This window comes from Melospiza georgiana, chromosome 3 (genome assembly GCF_028018845.1).
Source record: "Melospiza georgiana isolate bMelGeo1 chromosome 3, bMelGeo1.pri, whole genome shotgun sequence".
In the NCBI taxonomy this organism is placed as follows: Eukaryota; Metazoa; Chordata; class Aves; order Passeriformes; family Passerellidae; genus Melospiza; species Melospiza georgiana.
Window position 1 is genome coordinate 83,811,990 of NC_080432.1, and position 20,370 is coordinate 83,832,359.

Sequence of the window (20,370 nt, forward strand, 5' to 3'; positions counted from 1 at the left end):
GCTTTTTCTTTAAACCTTTTCTGAAGTCAGATCTGTTTTTCTCTTCTGTGAAAACTTTCCTGGTTTTTGATTCTTTCCCAAAAATACTGCTGCTGTAATGCTGAGGCCATGTTAGTAATGTCATCTAAAAATCTTGAGGCTGGTCTGAAATGCCATGTCCAGATTAATTGTCATAACCAGTTAATTCATAGAATCATTAAGGTTGTACAAGATCTCTAAGATCACCAAGTCCTATTAACTCAGCACTGCCAAGTCCACTATTAAATCATGTCCCTAAGCACCACATCTACACACTTTTGAATACTTCCCAACCACAGTGATTCCACCCCTTCCCTTGGAAGAGTGGAACAAGGCAACTTGTTCCAATGCTTGACCACTGTTCAGTAAAGAGATTTTTCCAGTTTTTAGATCCTACCTAAACCTCCCCTAGTGCATCTTGAGGCCGTTTTTTCTTGTCATATAATGGAAGAAGAGGCTGACCCCCACCTTGGTACAACCTCCTTTCAGGTGGTTGTACAGTGATAAGGTCCTTCCTGAGCCTCCTTTTTCCAGGTCAAACACCCCCAGCTTCCTCAGGTGCTCCTCATCAGACCTGTGCTTAAATAGAAATGGGTACTGTTCTCCAGCTGACATCAGTGGGCAGTTTGTTCACATCAAACCTGATCAGTCTCCAAAACAATGTATCTGCTTCTAAAACCCTGATGGAGAATGGTGTCTAGGCTGTGCTAACTCCCCTGCTGGGGCCAGGAATTGGCCAAGAGGGTGTTGGGTGTCCTGAGCCAAAGCTGCTCTGGGCTCATGCCTCTGCAGCACACATGACTGCACTCCCAGTATCCAGCCCCATTTAATTTAAGCACAGCTAATGAGATCATGCAAAACACAAGGTAACATTTCCCAGCCTGATCTGGGAGCAATTAAAAGTTGGCTTTTGGCATGGCATAGGCAGGTGAGGTTCCTGTCACACCAACACCACCACCAGGGCCTGCTGAGGCACCCAGCTCTGAGGGCCTGACAAGGAGCTCCCACTGCCCCTGGAGCAGCCGGCAGAGAGGGGGCAAGTCCCTCTACTCACCAGGACAGGAGGGCAGCTGCAGGTGGGATGAGGAGGAGCCCAGCCAGCACTGACAGCATGAGCTGAACACTGGCAAAGGCTGGCACTGCCACCTGCAGAAACTCAGGCAGCTGGCAAGCAGGAAGGAGGCCGAGCTGGAGCATCCCAGCAAGGCAGCAAGTGAGGGGGAAAGGGAAATGCTCCACACTGGGAGTTATCTACACTGAAATTAGAGGTGGAAGGGTGTGGGAACTCAGCACATCACTCCTGATGTCCAGAGTTGCCGAGATAACCCTTGGGGGGCTCGGAAATCCTGGAATGTTGCCAGAAGTGCTTGGTGGTTGGATTTTGACCCTGCACGGGATGTGCCACCTGTATGAGGACAAGAGAATCACTTGGGGATAAGTGGTGTAAGAATTAATTATTCACAGGGTGAAAATACAGGTTTTGGGATTTTGGTACAGGGGGATTGCAGGAGACAAGATGGAGGAATTAGGGCATGTCTTGTCCTTCTTCTTTCTTCTTCTTGTCATCCATCTTTGGTGGTGATGTTGACACTTTGGGATTGGTTCATGTCAAATGTGAACTTGTTAGTATGGGTAAAAGGTATTGGAAGGTAAAGGTAAATATATTGTACGTAGTTTTTAGCATAAAAATAGACGACCGCCCAATGGGAGGTCAGTGTGCCCTTGGCTGCCTTGCTGGTCAGACCTCTGTCAGGCTGGGAGACAACTTTGTAGATAAGAAACAATAAACAATATTGAAGACCGAAAAATCTGAAGAGTGCACTCATCCTTTGGAGCGCGGGCTATCCCAAGGCCATCCTACGTGTGACCGGGTGGATACAAAAGGCTGGACCCATCAGAAGGGAACAAGAAGTCCTAGAAGGGCTCTCTGGTGAGCATTAAGTACAAAAATGCTTTGGTCTCAACAGAGCAAAGAGATTTGATAGAGAAATACTTACTTGGCCTGCACTTGTACCACACAAGGAGGTACTTGCCAGTCCCGGGGCAGGGGTCCGTCCCAAAGAGCCGGCTGTTGACGAGGAACTGGCAGCTCCGCCTGTCCTGGCACTCATCCAGCATCTTCTGCAGCCGGGGATAGGCACCAGAAACAGAGAAACAAAAGCACTTCAGTGTCCCCGCTAAAGGGAACATCAAACAGACACAACCTGCAGAAAGAGAAGGCCATCCCTGCCTCCACAACCAGCCCTGGCAGGAGACAGGTGATGGTGCCCGACACAGCGGGTGCCACAGGAGCCACAGATTCAGTGCTCCTTGCATTGTTTAGAGAGCAGGTTTTCATCCCCTTGCATGGGTGCAAAAGGAAGGATTTGCACTGGGATGGTCCCAGAGATTTTGAAACACTTGCATGCTATTTAATCATAATATAAAACAGTATAATCCCAGGAAAAGCGGCTTTGAGGACATGGATCCACCTTGACAGTTAAAAGTAAAGACCTGAACTCTGCCACCACCAATCTGCTTTAGATTTCTCTGGAGATACACAATTTCAAGACAGCTCTTGTCTCAGTTATATAAAAGCTGGTAAATATATAGATATATAAATTACTGGTATTCCAATAATTAGTAGTTGTGGTGGGAACACTGTTATACAGCCAATTTAGACAGTTTTTAATAGGGCTCATTCCTCTTCCCCCATGATTATTACATTCTTTTAGCTAAAGTCAGGAAGGGACTGTGAGGCAGGGGCTTCTCCCACTACTGGCATTTTGGGTCCTACCCCCTTTTCTGCTTTTCCTCTAGCACTTGCTCCCCACTCCCTCATTCATAACTCTCACAAAAACTCCATCTCAGAATCCTCAGGGGCAAGACATTCTGTCTCCTGCTAGAAAATAGCTTCATTAAGGAAGATTAATGATTTCTTTTAACCCTCTGATCCTCTAAAGCAGTGGTAGGGGGGGAGAATAATATTGAGTGGGGCAGTAATTAAGTTTTAAATTCAGCTGGATGGCTAAGGTGGTATTTATGTACTCCTGTAGAGCCCCTAAAGCACTAAAATTACCATAATGTTTGCCTGACACACATGAACCTGTCAGAGCATTTTGAGACCACAGAGCGAGGTAATCCACCAGCCTCGTTAAGTCCCTGTGATACAGAGCTGTGAATTCCAGCCCCAAAACAATTAATTTCACTTGCAAGGAGGCACTGGAAAATCCTTCCTCAGAAATTCCCCTAGGCTCCCCTGGTCTCTTTTGTCTTCTCTCTGTTCACTGTTCTTATACCCTTCTCGATATTTGGGCTTTCCCACAATCTTCTCCATGTGCCATTAATATAAAGGCTGTTCCTTCTCAACCATGTGCCACCCAAACCAATTTTCTCTCTGCTTCAGTGAGTACTTTCTATTTTTGAGTTCTCCCTGAATGTAATATATAGAATCTTTAGCATTATAACTCTGAATGTCATGCTTTGAACAACAGCTGTTCCAGTTTCAAGTGCAATTTGAAGCTGCCTCATTTGCAGTTGCTCATAACTTCCTACAGCTTTCACCTTTTGGGCTGACACATGCAAGAATTCATGCCTGCCTCAAGTCTGACCTTTATTTTAAAGTTCAAACCAAAACAATCCAGGCCTTTTCTAGCAGGCAGAGAACATATGCTGTTGTTTTCTACTTACAAAGGTAATAAAATGCAGGCATTTCATTTAAAAATACAGGATTTAGGATGGTGAGGTGAACACTGAAGGAGGTGCCTGGAAGCATTAGCCCCAGCTTGACCATCACATTAAAATGCATAGAAAGAGCATATTCTTTCCTCTAGGCTCATAAGGGTTGGCTGCTCACTCGGCATGTGAAATTTAATTTAATGCAAAATCCAGTGAGTTGCAAAGGAATTTAAGCAATGGTTCCAGCACAGATAACTCTTTTCATCTCAAAAAAGCAAAGAAAAACTGAAACAATTCTGGAGGGCTACACATATTGAGAGAAATTCTCTCCAAATCATTGTGCACCTGAAAAGATTTTCTGGTACTGGACAGCCATGCTTATATACAAGTAAAACTAAAAATATTGAGTAAGGGAAAAGAAGCAGGATCCCAAATGTTTCCTTTCCCTCTAGGGAAGCTTTCTCCCCTCAAAGACATCAGATTTGGGTTTTGAACTACAAACCTGTTCACAGCAGACAGGTGGGCATTTCAAGAAACTTCAGCATTGTGTCATAGGTGCTGTTAAAACCAGTTGGAAAACCTCCCTGGATTTCAGAAAGACTGAGGTAGGCCAACAAGAAAACAACTTTGAAACCTCAGGTAAGACACCTCTGCAGCATTTGTTCATCTATTCTCAGGCTCAGCATCAGGAACAAAGACAACAATTCACTCTGATCTCAGAGAACCACAGACATGGGCAGCCTTCAGGCAGTGCCACTTTGTCTTGACTCTGCTCTAACTTGTGGCAGCTCTTGCTTATTCCTTGTATTCCACATAAGTGAAACCTCCTGAGTTTACTGCCTGTGGTATGCAAAGGGTGGAAGGGGGCAGCAAAAAAAAAAAAGCCCTAGGGAAAAAATTGTAACTAAATTAAGGAGCAAAAGTCATCTCTGCCATTGTGAAAGCAGAGAAAAAAGTGAAGTTTTCTTAGGTCTCAATATGCCATTTTCTAATTTGTTATAGTGTTTAGCTACAGTTCCAATTTAATTTGACAAAAGCCATGACTCTGAAAAGTTTCATGGGGGGAAAGAAATCAATATTTCCTTTTCATTCATGTAACGCTATTTTACCTCCCCCAAAGGGCAACATTTTTTCCTGAAAATCTAAAAAAATCATTCAGATTTCTGATTTCCTGCACACAGTTTGAGTAATGTCTTATGCATAATGAAACATATCCATAAAAAGTAAAATTAAAAAATATATATGTTCAATCCTCAGTGAAATACATCGGGAAAAAAATGCAGGGAAAATTACCTCTACTTGATGGTGCATTTCCTTGCTTAAAAATTTTGAAAAATGTTGTTACACCAGTCTTAATGTTAACTTAAAAACTTGCACATATAACTTTTACCTATCCTTGCATGCACAGAAATTTTCTTTCCCACTGCTTTCATCAGTATGTGCTATGTACCAGCATCTTCTTAAACACCATGCAGAACAAGTGTGACCAGATGACCCCCCAAAGGTACAGTTCCCTGCAGGTCCAGAGGTTCTGGTATTTACCAGAAGCCAAGACCTTGGCTTTCTGGCCTCACTCTCAAAAATCATACATCTAGGCAGTATCAGAGCTCTGGCAGATGTCAGATGTTTTTTCTGAAGCATTTGCAGATGATCAGGTAGACTGACACCAGGAAAGCTGAGAGCTCACTTGGTAGTGAGGCAATGTCTTGAGCTCACATGGCTTTTGCTCAATGGATGGAAAAATGAAGGCAATTCATTCCATGTTTTCCTTGTTATTCTGGTTGTCACTGTCAGCTGAAAAGGTGGGAAAACACAACCACAAAACCAGCCAGAAAGAGGCCCACAAATAATCTGGACTTGCACAGAAACCGCAATAGGCTCACAGAACTGGCCCTAGCTGGGAAGTACAACCAGTTCCACATGCCTCCAAGTCTGGTGAATCCCTGACTAAAGCCAAATAAACTCACCTCAGTTTAGATTATATTATAACAATCACTCCAACTGAGGAAGGTGGAGGAGGAATTCAGGAATTCCTGTCTGGCATGAAAGAGGAGGGAAGACACATTAATTGCACTGTGCCATTTTATAATTGCGTTACAGTGGTAAATCAGGCCTGAGGGCTGACAGCCAGTGCTCAGGAGGGAAGCTGTGGCTGTTTAAACCCATTCCACTCCCTGGTTCATGACTGAGCTAAGAAGCTGCAAGATTTAGAGGAGATAAGAGAGCAAGAAAAGTGAATTCAAGTAAAACAAACACTAATCTAACCCCTGTGATTTGTGCCCTGGATTAATCTCCCTGCAGTGACCTGGGTCTTAAAGCAAGGGCAGCCTCAAGCTCAAAATCATGTCTTTCAAGTAGCCACTGCAGATGAAACAGCATTCTCCTGCTCATTTTGTTGTGCTCATTAGCTAAGTAATTGCTTGTGCTCATTAGATAACAACCTTTTAAATGAGGAGCTGGATGTGAGCTCTGCAAGGAGGCCATCCCCAGCCATTCCCAGGGGTGTGCTCGTTTTTAGCCTGTCTCTTCAAATCATTCTTCAAGAAGTGCTTCCCCTGCATGCTTAAAATAAACCACAACTGAGCTTAACACCCAAGGCAATTAAACTTATCTCAGTTCTTGGTCCCTCAGAGCAGCTCAGAGATCCAACACACTTAGGGTGTAACTTTGGGCCCATAGAAGCCAATGGTGAAACTCAAAGGGAACGAGGGCTTTGCCACAGGGCTGCTCTCTGTATAGCCTCCATCTTCAAAGGACCATAAGGATGACTGCAGGGCATGTCAGTCATGCATGAAATTACACAGAGGAGCCCTACTAAATAATTGCTCAAATTGTGTGTTGCTGGGGAGAGTAACTCACAGAGCAAGCTGCATGAATGTATCAGAACCATGTGCAGCCAAAGGAAGATGCATATAGCTCTGTTAAGAAACTTGTGCAAGAAGATACCAGTAATTTTAAGTATTTTTAGGTGAAATTCAGTCCAGGCATGGACATTATGGTGGAGTTGCACCAACACTTATATTGGTGCACCTTCAGAGTTTTTGCAATGGGAAATAAATACAACAAACAAGTTAGCATGAACTCTCCCTACAGCACAATACATTCATAATGGCTTCATGTCACATTTCATTTGAATTTTGATACTCTTTTATGTACCCTTAAACACTGGCAATACTTTAAAGCATGCTATAAACTTAGTGCTTTCAAGTTGAAAACTTATTTACAGTCCTGTTGCTGAACACTGAACATTCATCTCCATTCATGCAAATTACTGAAGTCCATGGAGGAAGAAGATTTTCCAAGAATCAGCAACAGGGAAGCACAGACTACATAAGGAAGTGAAATCCATGTTGATGAGGTGCAGGTGACCTGCCTATGGCTTCATTGAGCCACCTTCCCAGCCTGCTCCACTAGAAACTAGTTCAGCTTTGCCCAAATTACTGTATTCCATCTGTGCATCACTTGAAGAAGAGATCAGAGGCCCTGAATCTTGATCTATAGCAGGTTTTAGTGCTCTACTATCTCTTAACACTCTCCCATGGACTTTGCTGGCTCACAGCAGAGTCAGCAGGAGGAAACTATGCCCACATGTTTGGTCAGTCACAAAAACATACCAGACTGTGAAATAAAGGACTGAAAACTAGGCATGCATTCCCTGTCACCAGCTCTGCTATGGGGGTAGTAGATGTCAGCAGGACATTAGAGCACATAGCAGTGGGCTGGGATGTTAAAACACCAGCAGGATTCACCAGTGCTCCTCTGTCAGGGCCTTGAAAGAGCCCAGAAACAGCAATTCACAAAGAGCAGCAACATCTCCACCAAATAGAAGGGCCTGATAAAAGCTGCATTACAAATATCACCTAATTAACATTACCTACATTTCCTAACAGTAGGAAACTTAATCTGTATGCAGGGTCAACTTCAAAGGGAGAGGAGGTCTAAGCTGAAGAAATACAAAAGGATGCATAACCAAAAGTCATGAGATTAAAGAAAGGGAAAGCTTAAAACACAAAGTGGAAAAAAAAAACCCTGGGAGCAAACCATTACACTGTCAAGCAGGGTCTTAGTGGCAATGATGGAAGCCCCATGACTTGGAAAGTTTAAATTTAGAGTAAACAAAGCATTAGGAGGCTTACACCCTGGGGAGTAGTCCTGCCTCATCAGGGAGACAGGCTGCACTGGCCACCTCTGCCTCCAGCGCCTCTACTCCTTCAGGACATAATCACTCTGCTCTGATTAGATACTTCAGTCATGCCAAAGATTTCACAGACATAGCAATTTAGAGATTGTCTGTGACCTCTGCATCCAGCAGTTCTACTTGCAAATAACTAGCTGGAGGAGCCACTTGCCAGAGAGTTCTATTTCAGCTTAGGCAAAATTCATGAATGAAACAGTACTGGTTCTGTGATTTTTAGCAGCAACTTTGGCAGTGCAGAAAACTCTTCTGGACCCTGAGCTCACTACTCACCATCCTCTGCAAAGTAATTAATGTGGTCTAAAAAAGAGTTCCCCACATTGCTTTTTAGTTCACTGACATTTGACATTTTTGAGACTGAAACCTTGTTCAAAATTCCTAGAAACTGTGGAATTCTAATATTCAATACAACAATGGGTTCTCCTCCCAGTGGTACTGATGACCATTATTCTTCTTTTCTACCAATTTCTTCCTTCTTTCCCCCTGACCATCATCATCTTCTAGATGTTCAAAGTCATGAGAAAGGGCCCTTTTTTATTCCTGTTGAGGCCACTTAGGGCTGTGACATCAGTGGGACCATGCAATATCTGCTGACTGGACATGTCAGGAGCCATGGTCCTTGGCCTGCCAAGAAAGCTGGAGCAGTTGGGAATGTTTCTTTTACTTGGTATTTTACCTTCAATCCAGAATAACTGGGGAAAACAAAATCCACTTTGGAAACAGCAACATGAGCCCTCTCTTTTTGTGATCAACAGCTGGCCTGAGCTTTGAGAGCCATCTCTGGAAAGTTTGTCTCATCTTTCCACCAGCAAAGAACTCAGCTCCCTTTCATTTCTTCATTTTTGTTTGTTTGTTTGTTTGTTTCACAGAAACCTTCCTGGTGGATGAAAATGACAAAAAAAAAAAAGAGAGAGGAAGAGTTCAGGGAATCCTGGGGTCAGCATGCAAGGAATCTGCTCCCTCTTGCAGGGTTGCTGAAGGGACAGCAGGTGATGGTGGCAGCAAAGGTGTCCTGTCTCTCACCCAAAGGACAAAAGGAAATACCACATCAGCAGCACCAGTGATCCTTGTCACCAAGGTCTGGTTGTCCTGGAGAGTGTTGAAAGAGACCCAGGGCACAGGCCTTGCCCACAGGCCTTGCCCAGATTAGCTAGTCTTTCTAAGGAGAGTCAGGATTCAGCTCCAGAGCACCTTTTATGCACAGCTCCTCCTGGGGAAACAAGTGACACAGCAAAATATTGCCCTTGGAAGAGCATCTATCTGCTGATTTCAGTATCTGTGCAAATGGAGAGAGAAGTTAGCCCTCAATGTGTTTGGTAAATATCAGGGGGCAGAAGCACAACAAATTAAGTGGCTCTCCAGGGTTTTCTGTTTTCCTTACAAATAAGCTGTGATTTTATTTTCTGCCAATTTATCAAAATGAGAAAATTGCAGATAATCAGCTGTAAAGTGTAATATAGTTTTCTGGTAATAAGCAATAATTTTAGCCAACCATTATACATTCTTCCATACAGACCTCAAGTGTTTCATTGCTGAAAACAAGTGGCATCAGAAATACTGATCCAGAATTCAGCCTTACAGTACATAAAGGGGGCTTACAGGAGGCTTACAAGAAAGGTGTGCAGTCATACAACAAGGGGGAAAAGCCTTGAGGTGAAGAAGGGTAAATTTAGATTAGGTACCAAGAAGAAATTCTTTACTCGGAGCATGGTGAGGCACTGGAACAAACTGACCAGTTCTGGCTGTCCCATCCCTGGAAATGTTCAAGGCCAGATTGGATGGGGCTTTGGGCAACCTGATCTAGTGGAAGGTGTCCCTGCACATGGCAGGGGCTTAGAACAAGACAATCTTTAGGATGCCTTCCAACTCAGACCATTCTATGAGTCAGTGGTGATTCTATGAATGTCCAAATTCTTTGTGCATTTGGAAAGCTCCCACTGAATCTGACATTGCAGTGTTAGAACAACAGAAATGTGTAGTCTGGGGTCATGGGGTCACTGCCCTAATGTCTCATCCACACTCTCCCAGGTAGTCTGCAAACAAAACAAGTGACTAAAGCAAGGAATCCTGGCAGCCAATCACATAAAGATGAATTAGTAGTGGTTCTCTCAGTGTAATCAACTCCTTCTTTTCCCTTTTTAACAAAGAAACAATATCTGAACTGGACATTTACAGTGGAGAGAGATTGTAAACAGGAGTTTACATGCACAGCTAGTGTTTGCAGGGCACAGTTAATAAATGCTCCTCACTCCCTCCAGACTGCTCTCCAGAGAAGCAGCAGATTTATACAGTCATGGCTTTGATTAGACACAGTGATTTTATATACTTAGCTATGAAGGGTTTGGTTTGGCTGACTTTTTCAATTACTGACAAGCAGAATATACACACAATTGGTCCTGCCTGTAGCAGCCATATATCTGAGTTGCAAAACCACAAAAATACACGCAATTTCCTTGTCTACAGCTTTCCAATTTTCCAACACACATGCATTTCCTACCAGTGAGCTGCAGGCAGCTTGCCATTCAGCTTGTGGAGTTCCTGGCTTATCCCTCAGAGAGGCCTCACCCCCTCCAGAACTGAGAGAGAAGATGAGATTCATCTCTGGCATTTGGACTCATCCTACCCTGGGCAACCACAACACATGGAAGGATCAAAGCCACATTTGGGGGCACCAAAGAGGCTGTGAGTCTCCTCCAAAAAGGCTCAGGAACTTGCCAAAGGTGTCCCAAGAAATTTGTGGCAGAAGAGAGAATGTCAGCTGCTTTCCCAGCACATCTGCATTCCCAAAAATGGGTTAATAAGTGTTTTGGTCATCATCATGTAAGAAATGTACTGCACAAGGGATCTACTGCAGGACTACCTACAGGGAACACAATTCTCACTCTGATAAACAGGGATTGGGAATTACTAGGCACCTAAGTATTGAAGGCAAAGCTAATGGGGAACAGGTCTGAGGACATAAAATGCTAAGAGAGGCAGGTAAGGATTTATTTTCAATCCCTCCTACACATAAAACCATGAAATGGAAACCCTAGGGTAATATCTTCCTTCTTCTCAAGTTCTTCCAGATGCCTTAAGTGTGCCACTCACCCACAAGGGTTCAGGCGATGCTCATAGCTATCAATCACCTTGCTAAATGAAATGTTGCAAGTAAATTTTTCAGCAAATCAATAAAAGCAGTGAAGGCTAGCCTCTGTCAAAGCTTTCTCTCTGTGCTCTCCCACCTAAACAACACAACTGCCTCTCATCTGTTTCATTATGAACTTTTGTTATCATATCTGGGAAAACCTTCCACTGATAAGGACCACATCCTCCCATACTACAGCTCAGTCCCTTGTTGTGCAGTGGAAGTGTCATGGGAGCAACTTCAAATCTGTCAGCCTAAGGGTTACACTACAGCCAAACACCAACCTTGTGCAAATTCTTGAGAACTTACCACTGGCGTTTGAAAGCCAAAGCACTCACATCAACTTTTTAAAAAATGCTGTAAATGTCTCTTAAAAACCCTGGATGCAAGGGGGAGAAGTGATGTGGAAAACTCTGGCCTTTAGCCAAATTATAAAAGAAATTACTCACTAACCCTGTAGGTTCATTAATCTAGTCTGCTATAATTTTTTATTATGAGTTATTATTGATTCTAAGCCATAAACACACTGGATAACTGAGAGCTTTGCCCAAAAGTTTTCACAGTCCCAAATCTGGCACTTGGAAAAACTTGTGCTTGCTTCAACACCCAGGAGCAGACCCTATTCATCTCAACAGCATCAGCCAACTCATGTTGCTAATTTTAGTTGCTCCCACTGACAGTTGAGTAACACTGGCACCTTCCAAGTAATCCTTTGTTTTGCTGACGTCACATGTGCTCTTGGGACAATACACAGAGACAACTTTCCCTACACAGATGGTCAGAGCTGATTAACTACTGGGGGATGTTATGAGTTTAAGTGATGTATGACCACTTACAATGGCCCAAGAGCCAAATGAGTCACAAAAAGTAAAGCCAAGGATTCTTTTTGGGTTTCAAGTTACCAAAGTAAAAGCCTCTTGAAATAATATCTAAAGCAAAAAGAATGTTACAGCAATTTCTGAATGTGTTGAAAAAGCTAATAATTGGGAAGGAAAACTATAAAAATAATGCTCTTCAAACCCAGTCAAACATAATGCAGCCCTCAAGTGTAGTTCTCCTTCAACCACATTCCTGAAGTGTTACTGACTAGAGTTGCAGGAAAACTAAGAAATTCACTATCAAAATCTAATTCAGTCCTGTCTAAACTACAAGGATGAATTATCCACTAAGCTGTGTGAGATGTCAGAGCTCCCATGCTGGGTAGCCCTGCTTAAGGCAGGTCTGTGCTGCACCTACAGTGAGAGCTGCTGCCTGGCCAAGGAAAGGTGAAGTACAAATTTAAGAAATGCATTTTAACAATACCTGAAGAGAAGTGCCAACTGAACAGGCAACATCTTCTTTAATTAAAGTTGCATAGGAGTGGGGATAGCGAGAAGGGCACAGCTGATGGCTTGGTACAATTCGGCCGTAAAAAGAAGACTGGATGCTGATGGTGGTTCTGTGGGGACATCTCAGGGACACATATTCTCCATCACAGGCATGGTCAGTGTAATTCTTTAATACCTGTGATATGTAACCTGCAAAAAACACAACAAAAACCATCATTAGGGAAAAGTAGTTAACAATTAGTTGATTTACAGCAGTGCAGCCAACAAACACAAAATAATAGTCAATGAGGGATGCAGATTTTATTACTCATCTCACAAAGGTGAAAAGGAGAGACACGATGACAGGGACATTAGGGACACTTGGTGATTTGACCCTCAGCCATGTTTCATATCCTTAGTGGAAGGAACATTTGGATGCTCTAAACTCTTAGTTGAATCATACAACTTATTTACATCAGCATATCCGTCAAGTTTACAGGAAATGCAGCTGAGCCAGACTCATCATTTAGACTTAGTCTAGATGACAAATGCAATTTTTGGCCCCTCAATACAAGACAGATTTCAATAAACTGGAGTGAGTATAGAAAGCCACCAAAAAGGCTGGAAGGTGGAGCCCTTTCCCTGTAAGAAGTGGCTTCTTCAGCCTGGAGAAGAGACATTTTTGGGAGGAAATAACAGCAGCTTGCCAGTATCTACTCTGAGGTTATCAAAGAGATGGAGCAGGCTCTTCTCAGTAGGAAAATGAGAAATAACAGGCACAGTAAGAAACAGGAGTTTTAGACCAGATATATGGAGCAAGTCCTTCAGAGAGCAGTCAAGCAGCAGAGCAGCTTGCCCAGAGAAGCTGTGCAGCCTACATTATTGGAAGTTTCCAAGACTTTACTGGATAAAGCCCTGAGCCAGCAGGTCTGACATTCTAGAGCAGTAGGTTAGACTAGAGAACAGAGGTCCCTTCCAACATCACTTTTCCTATAAACTAATGGTCATGGGCAAAAAGGCCCAAATGCAGAGTCACTAAGGGGAAGGTTGGGGTACAATTGGTTATATGAGGTCCTTTTTCATCCTGGTACTCCAGTCCCATCTTTGATCTCCTTTCACATTATACCATTTTAATTCTTCTGGCTGCACCTTCTGTCCTAGGCCTTTGACACTTCCTCAGAGCTTTGCTTTCTCTCTCATTTTGAACAGTCGCAATATTTTTTGAAGGAAAACATTACACAGAACCAAATCTCTCCTTGTTTCTTAGGGGATTATGTTATCCACTATAATGAAGTTGTTGACAAGAATAAAGCAGCGGCACAAAGTCTCATTAAAATTACACTGAGTCAAAAGGGCTGATTGCAGTCAGGTTGCCATGGGAGCTCCCAAACAATCCTGACTTTGCCGCACTCAGGGAAGCCTCCTGGTTGCAGATACAGAGACATCCATAAAGGGAACACTAGAGCATGCCCCATATCAGTGTCAGCTGTGGCTCCATTCAACCCCACAGATCTCCTCTCTGCAATGGGTCTGAAAGTCCCCTTCCCACTACTGCCACCTACACAAGCCTACAAGCAGCCACCCCACAATGCCTGTCCTTATATTCCTCTTGCTCTGTGGAGGAAGACAGAGAGAGGACATGGTGGGATGGCTGCTGCTATACTTTTAAGAGATACAATAGAGAAAAAAGAGCAATTAAAAGAAACAATCCCTGGGCAAATTCCTAAGAGGAGAGATAAAATTTGTTTTTTCGAAAAAAAAGACTATTCTCTTAGTGACCCATAATCACAGAATGACTTAGGTTGTTACCTTTGCAAGTCATCTAGTTCAGCCTTCTGTTCCAAGCAGGGCTAATTTAGTCCAGCTTTCCCAGTTCTGAACCCAAGGGTGGAGCCTCCACAACCTCTCTGAGCACCCTGTGCCAAAGCCTAACAGCTGTCACAGTGAACCCTTTCAGAGAGAAGACTGTTTCCATTTTGTCTATACCTTTAGGTACTTTAAAACAATAATTAAACCCCACTTTCCCAATTTTTCACTTCCTGTATCCAGACCTTTTACTGGGAATAGCTCTTCTTCCATGCCAACACCAAAACCTAGCTCAGGAGTGCTGTGAAAGACCACCAATCTCAATAAATTTCAAGGTGTCTAAAACAACTATGATTACTGTTCTTAGAGAAAACCAACACACAGTAATTTAGCTTCATTGTTCAGCTGCCACTGTGGAGGCTGGATTCTCTGATTTCTCTAAATTTTAGCCTGTAGTTCTTACTTCACAGTTCTGTTGCTGCAGTGCCTCGAGGTGTGTGCCAAATAAATATTTACTCAAATCAGCATGTTAATTTCCAAGTCCCAAGGGCAGCTTTTGCTCATAAGAAAAAAGCTGAGACACAGCCTCAGTTATCAGAGTGAGTGACAGGGCTGCATCAGATCAGCAAAAAACACTACTTAATTTACTGCCTTTATTTCACTTGTTCAAGGAGGCACTCTGGGACAAAATTAACCACTGGGGTGGATCTGCTTTCCCAGTTGGTAGAATATATGCCCTGTGGGTGCTGCACACGTAGTCCTGGAATTAGTTCAGCTCTCTCCCTCAAAAGTAAGGCAACTATGCAGGATGGCCATCAGGGCAAGCAAACCACAAACAGAATCAGAATACAGCACAAAATATTGAAATGCATTTCCACACTGTTAGTCCAGTGCATTAGGACTTTTCCCTGAGGCTATCCTATTAAGGAGCCAGAGAAATACAACCAAAGTGCAGTCAGGACTCTACTGTCTCCTCTGAATATTCAACTACTCTGTCAGAACAGCCTCCTACAGCATGCCTTTCATATTGCCAATTCAGGATCAGGAAGGTTACAGCCCCTGCAATTAGTGCAGATCACTTGTTGAAAGAGCTCCTTCCTCTCATCTTCCACCAGAAATCTCAAAATAACTTGAGTTCGCTCAAGCTCAAGATATTGATGGGATTGAAGGCTTTGATGGTGATTGACTCATAATACACAAAGCACAATGTCTGAAACATCTTCACTGACCACTGTCAGAGAGAAGAGACTGGATTAGGCACGGGCATGGTCATGGAGGAGATGATGTTCTTCAAAGTGCAAAAGAAAGTGGCTGTAGAGAATTATTGCTTTTTTTTTCTCTTTAAGTGTGTCAGATTTGTACTAATTCATTGGCAGTTCTTTTGAAAGTGTTGGCATTTCATTACCCATTGATTCATTGTTCAGTAACCCAAAATCTGAATTCTTTTCAGGACCCTTGTTGAATTTTCAGTAACAAGTCTCCAAGTAACCTTTTATACCCTTACGTGTGGTACCAGGGAAGGAACCACTGGGAGTCTCTTTGTTGAATGAAATATTTAAACATGAAGCCAATGGCATGTGATTGAGGACTTTAATAGCATTTGTATACCAGGGTAAAACAATGTTAGACCAGGTGGTAATTTGAGCTTTTCTTTAAAAATATGAATTTCATTTGAAAACATGTTAAAAGCAACAAAGAAATCTAAATAATTAAGCCCATTAAACCTTTTCTAACTGCTTCATGTTTTGAAAACCTGAGATAACAAAAATAATTTCAAAATGTTTTGTGGTTAACACTTCTCTTTTCTTAAGGATTGTGTCAAGGATGTGGAATCTTTGATGATGGGCTTTCATACTCCCAAGTTAAATCAATGTATAGAGCTCCAGAGCTAAACATCTCCTCAATTCAAAAAAACAGTGTCACCACCAAAGCAGGGATTTACACTCTGGAGACAGAATAAACAACCAAAAGAAATGCATCATGAAATGACAGATCTTTTTTTCCCTCAAAAAGAAGGAAATGTTCCCTTCAAACACCACCTGCAATTTATTTTTCCAAAGTGTGGGGTTTGCCTGCTATCCGTCACCAGCAATTATTTTACACTACTCGCCAAACACAATCCTTAATGCTGACCGTAACTTTATCCCCCCCAGCAATGTCAGCTCCTAAGAATCATTTGAACCATTGCCTCTCCAGGAAACTCTTGAGTTTCCAACAGTCACTTGAGTCCTCCAAGAGTCAGTTCTAGATCCTAACACATATGAAGGAAAGAGAAACATAACAGCTTCATACAGAATATCACCATTTTACAGGAACTGTAAATCTAAACATCCTCCTTTATTTCTCTCATGGAGCTACAGCCCTTCCTTTTTGAAACCAAAGCAGCTGATGGAGCAGTTCACAAAAGCACAGATGGCATAAGGGCTTCCACCCCATCCAGAAGTAGGAAAATACAGCCTCCAGTACATAAAGGGGCTTTACAACAAGTCCAGAGAGGGGCATTTCACGGGGGCACAAAGTGAGAGGACAAGACAGAATGGCTTTAAACTAGAAAATTCTCATCTTAGGCAGAAATTCTTTACTGTGAGGGTGGTGAGACACTGGCACAGGTTGCCCAGAGAAGCTGTGGCTGCCCCATCTTTGGAAGTGTTCAAGGCCAGGTTGGACAGAGCTTGGAGCAATCTGGGATAATGGAAGGTGCCCCTGCACAAGGCAGGGGATTGGAATGAAATGGTCTTTAAAGTCCTTTTCCAGCCCAAACTGTTCTATGATTCCATGAGTCTATGAGTCTGCAACTGTTCTTTGATAACAGCAGAGCACACAAACATTCATTCATGTATCCCAATTAGCCATGGCTGTCTAAAACCAGCAAGTTCTCTTCTTCTGCTTCCACTAAAACCAGTTCTAGTTTTGCTTGACAAGGCACATAGCAACTCACCAGCTGCCAATCCTCAGAACAGAGATTTCATCTTTCACTAGGGAACATCCCTGTAGGAATGTGCTGGAAGAATAGAGAAAATCACAATAGAACTAACTCTTTTTACAGTTTGGATGTGATCCAAAACTTTTAATAAATTACAAGAAAATTCAAAGGATCCTAATGGTTAATGAATTACTACATATAATTAAAGCCAGAGCTTCATAAACATCTGCATCAAGCTATATCCAAGCTATTGTAATGTCTTCTTAAAATATCCCATTTTGAGCTCTTGTGGTTACAAATACAGGAGTGCGTACATATCATAGAGAAAAATCAGCCTCATAAAAAAAGGACTTTATACTTAGAAATAAGTGATTTACCAATCACTGAAACACATGGAGTCACTGCAATTAACTGCTAGTGAATTAAGTATTCCCTTGTTGCTGGTTGACACAGATTCTTTTATTTATTATCCTCTTATTTTCCAAATCCATATTGTTTTTTCAGTATCTGCTGCCATTTTCTTCTAATTTCCTCAGTTCCCTTGCAGATGTTATAGAGACACTGAATGTGACATAGAACTTTTTTTCCAGGAGATACCTTAATCAGATTTTCTGGAGTTCAGACAACCCCTAAACCACACTGGTTTTCAGGCAGGCTGTGGACTGGAGAATTTCAGCTTTTTCTTTATGGGCAGAGCACTGATCCTTGTAACATCTCACAGAAACAGAGCTGAGCCAGGGGAATCGAGTGACAGCCATGAGGATGGGCCAACAGGGCTGAAATGTGACCCCCGAACAGGCTTGAAGCCAGAGCAGGGACTCAATGAGTGCATTTCATACCAGGCATTACTGATAATCCTGTGGTGGTGGCAGCAAAAGCTGCTCTCTCAAATCACAGAGCAGCCCAGTACAGACAAGTAGGGTTTGTTTTGCTTTGTTACTAATGCTGGAGATTGAAATGTGCTATTACAATCCTTCTACAGAGAGATTTGCTTTCAGTTCACCTACTCCCCAAGCCTTTCACCTTTCAGATACCATACAGCTCTGAACAAACCTGAACATCTTGTAAGCGTATTAAGGAAAATATTTTTATTTTAAGTCAACAGTTCCCTGCCCACTATCTGATCTTCTGTACCTCAGCTACAGTTTCAAGCAGCATCCAGTGTTAATTCAGAAAAATGGTTTTGAAAGAAGAGTGAACTTAGAACTGCAGCTGAGTGCCAGCTAATGTCTAAACAAGATAAGGTTTGGTAAATGCTGATCAGTATTTCATATCAGGTTTTTGTAGGGATAAGAAAGTTGGGATAAGGAAGTTAGATTGGTGAAGGTTAGGGGTGGCAGAAGTAAAAACACTGTCATTTTCAATTCTGCAGGTTTGAATATGACATCTATTGAGGATTACTAATTATTCCCTTAAATTCCCTAACTCTAAACTTCTACAAAATTCAATAAACACTACAGCTTTTACACAGACAGTTGGAATTATTCTGGAGGATTAAAAAAGCAACTCCAACTGCAAGTAGTTTTGGTCTATAACTTTAAACAATCAGTCTAAAAATTCAATACCAAAAATCTTTGTTATTTGAATTATCATCTTTGATGATTTTCCTTGACTGTCCCATAAGTCCATACTTTCTTGAGAGCTTACTTTTTTTCTACAACAAGTTTTTTAAGCCTTTACACCTATAGAGATTTATTTTTCCTGAAATTCTACATTTTAAAAAAACAAATGGACAGAGTTTAAAAAGTTTGTTTGTTTTTTTTTTAATGCTTGAATATTTATCCTGGAAGAGCCTCCTGCAGGTCACCCAGCTCAGACTACTGTTTGGAGCAGGGTCAATATCAAAGTGAAATCAAGCTGCTCAGCACCGTGTTCAGCCCTGAGCAAGGGCTGCCAATAACAGGGATTCCCCAGCCTCTGAGGCACCTCTGCCAGGGCTTCACCTCCCTTGTCATTCAAATTTTTCAAATTTTTTTTTTTTTATTTCAAAAAAGTGCTAATAATTTCCCCTGCCATGACTCATGTTTCTTGCCTCCTACCTTGTTAGTTTGCCGCTCTGAGAAGAGCCCAGCTTTGGTTTATGTATAGCCATTTTCAGGAAGCAGAAGGAAGCATCTGGATACTGCTTAGCTTTCTCTTCTCCACCATCCCTCCTATGCCATGTGCTTCAGGTTCAAAGTATCCTCCTGGCCCTCCACTGGACTCCCTCCATTTGTCAGTGTTTCTCCTAGAATTGTGCACCAGTATCATGACTGGTTATTCAAGGTGCTGTCCACCCACTTCCTTTGGATTTCAGCAATTTCTCAAAAAACTCTTGTTTGCTGAGCTGTATGGTTGCAGGCAGCCACAATTTTGCAAGAAATTTGACAGTACAGAGAATTTGGTTGGAAGGCAGTGCACAAGGACTTCACCAGCTTGCAACCCTCTCTCCAGCTACTGATTCCTGCTCCCTTGTTTCAGATCTAAGCCTCTTCCAGTGATTTGTGTGCATGTGATGTATGGAGCTGAGAGCAGCCACAGCTGAAACAAGGTCAGTGTCCATGGATGTCTCCTGCCAGCCACTGAAGCAAGAGATTGAGTGCTCAGTGTGTAGGTACATCTGGGGCCACTGCTGGCTGTCAAGCTGGGCTGGCTGGCAAGTAGAATAAAAGCTTTGGGAGGCAGGTACGAAAGCAGCCACAAGACAAATACTGCCAAGGCCAGAGAGGCTTTGAGTTGTTTTCAGGAAGTCCAGGACAGCTACGGCAAGACCAGGAGTCAACAAATCCTCTCTGCATGCTCCTATTTGTGTGAGGTGACTGGGGACCACAGACCTGAGTGGACACTCTGGGGCCAGTTTTCAGAGGATCCACATGAAATGTATTTATTTTACATTTCCTACTAACAGGCTTTCATCCTGCTCAGCTGGACAGGGGAACAGGATGAGGCAACTGGTGCTGTTTGTGTTTGTGTGGAAGCCAAGTGTTGGTGCCTGAATCCAGTGGCCTGACCCAGCCCCGCTCTGTCAGAGCAGCTGCTCAGCACCACAGCTGCCTGCGCCCGGGGACACAGGGCTCTTGTATCTCTGCCCTATCAGGCTGCCAGATTTGGCAACTCCTAACCCTTCCCACTCAAAATTCCATGTGTGTGTACATGTGGGTATGTGTATATATGAAAAATATATTTATATGTAGACATATGCACACACATGTGTATTAAAAAAACCAAACACCAAGCAACTTTGCAGAATATTTTACCTAATTTAAGTTGCAGAAGAACCTGAACCTCACTACAATTGAGGAGTTCATTTTTTGCAGTACTAAATTTCTTATAACACTTTGTTAGAATAATGTCATAA

At 42.6% G+C, this 20,370-nt stretch overlaps 1 protein-coding gene across 1 annotated transcript in view; it reads right to left on the reverse strand.

The window, feature by feature from the left end:
- Window positions 1-20,370, reverse strand: part of LOC131081681 (protein eva-1 homolog C-like) — a 202,110-nt gene that overhangs the window by 133,534 nt on the left and 48,206 nt on the right. Inside the window, exons 2-3 of the mRNA XM_058020936.1 lie at window positions 12,300-12,514; window positions 2,016-2,139 (exon numbers count right to left, since the gene is read on the reverse strand). Coding sequence (XP_057876919.1) covers window positions 2,016-2,139; window positions 12,300-12,514 — 339 coding nt within the window. The remainder of the gene's footprint in view (window positions 1-2,015; window positions 2,140-12,299; window positions 12,515-20,370) is intronic.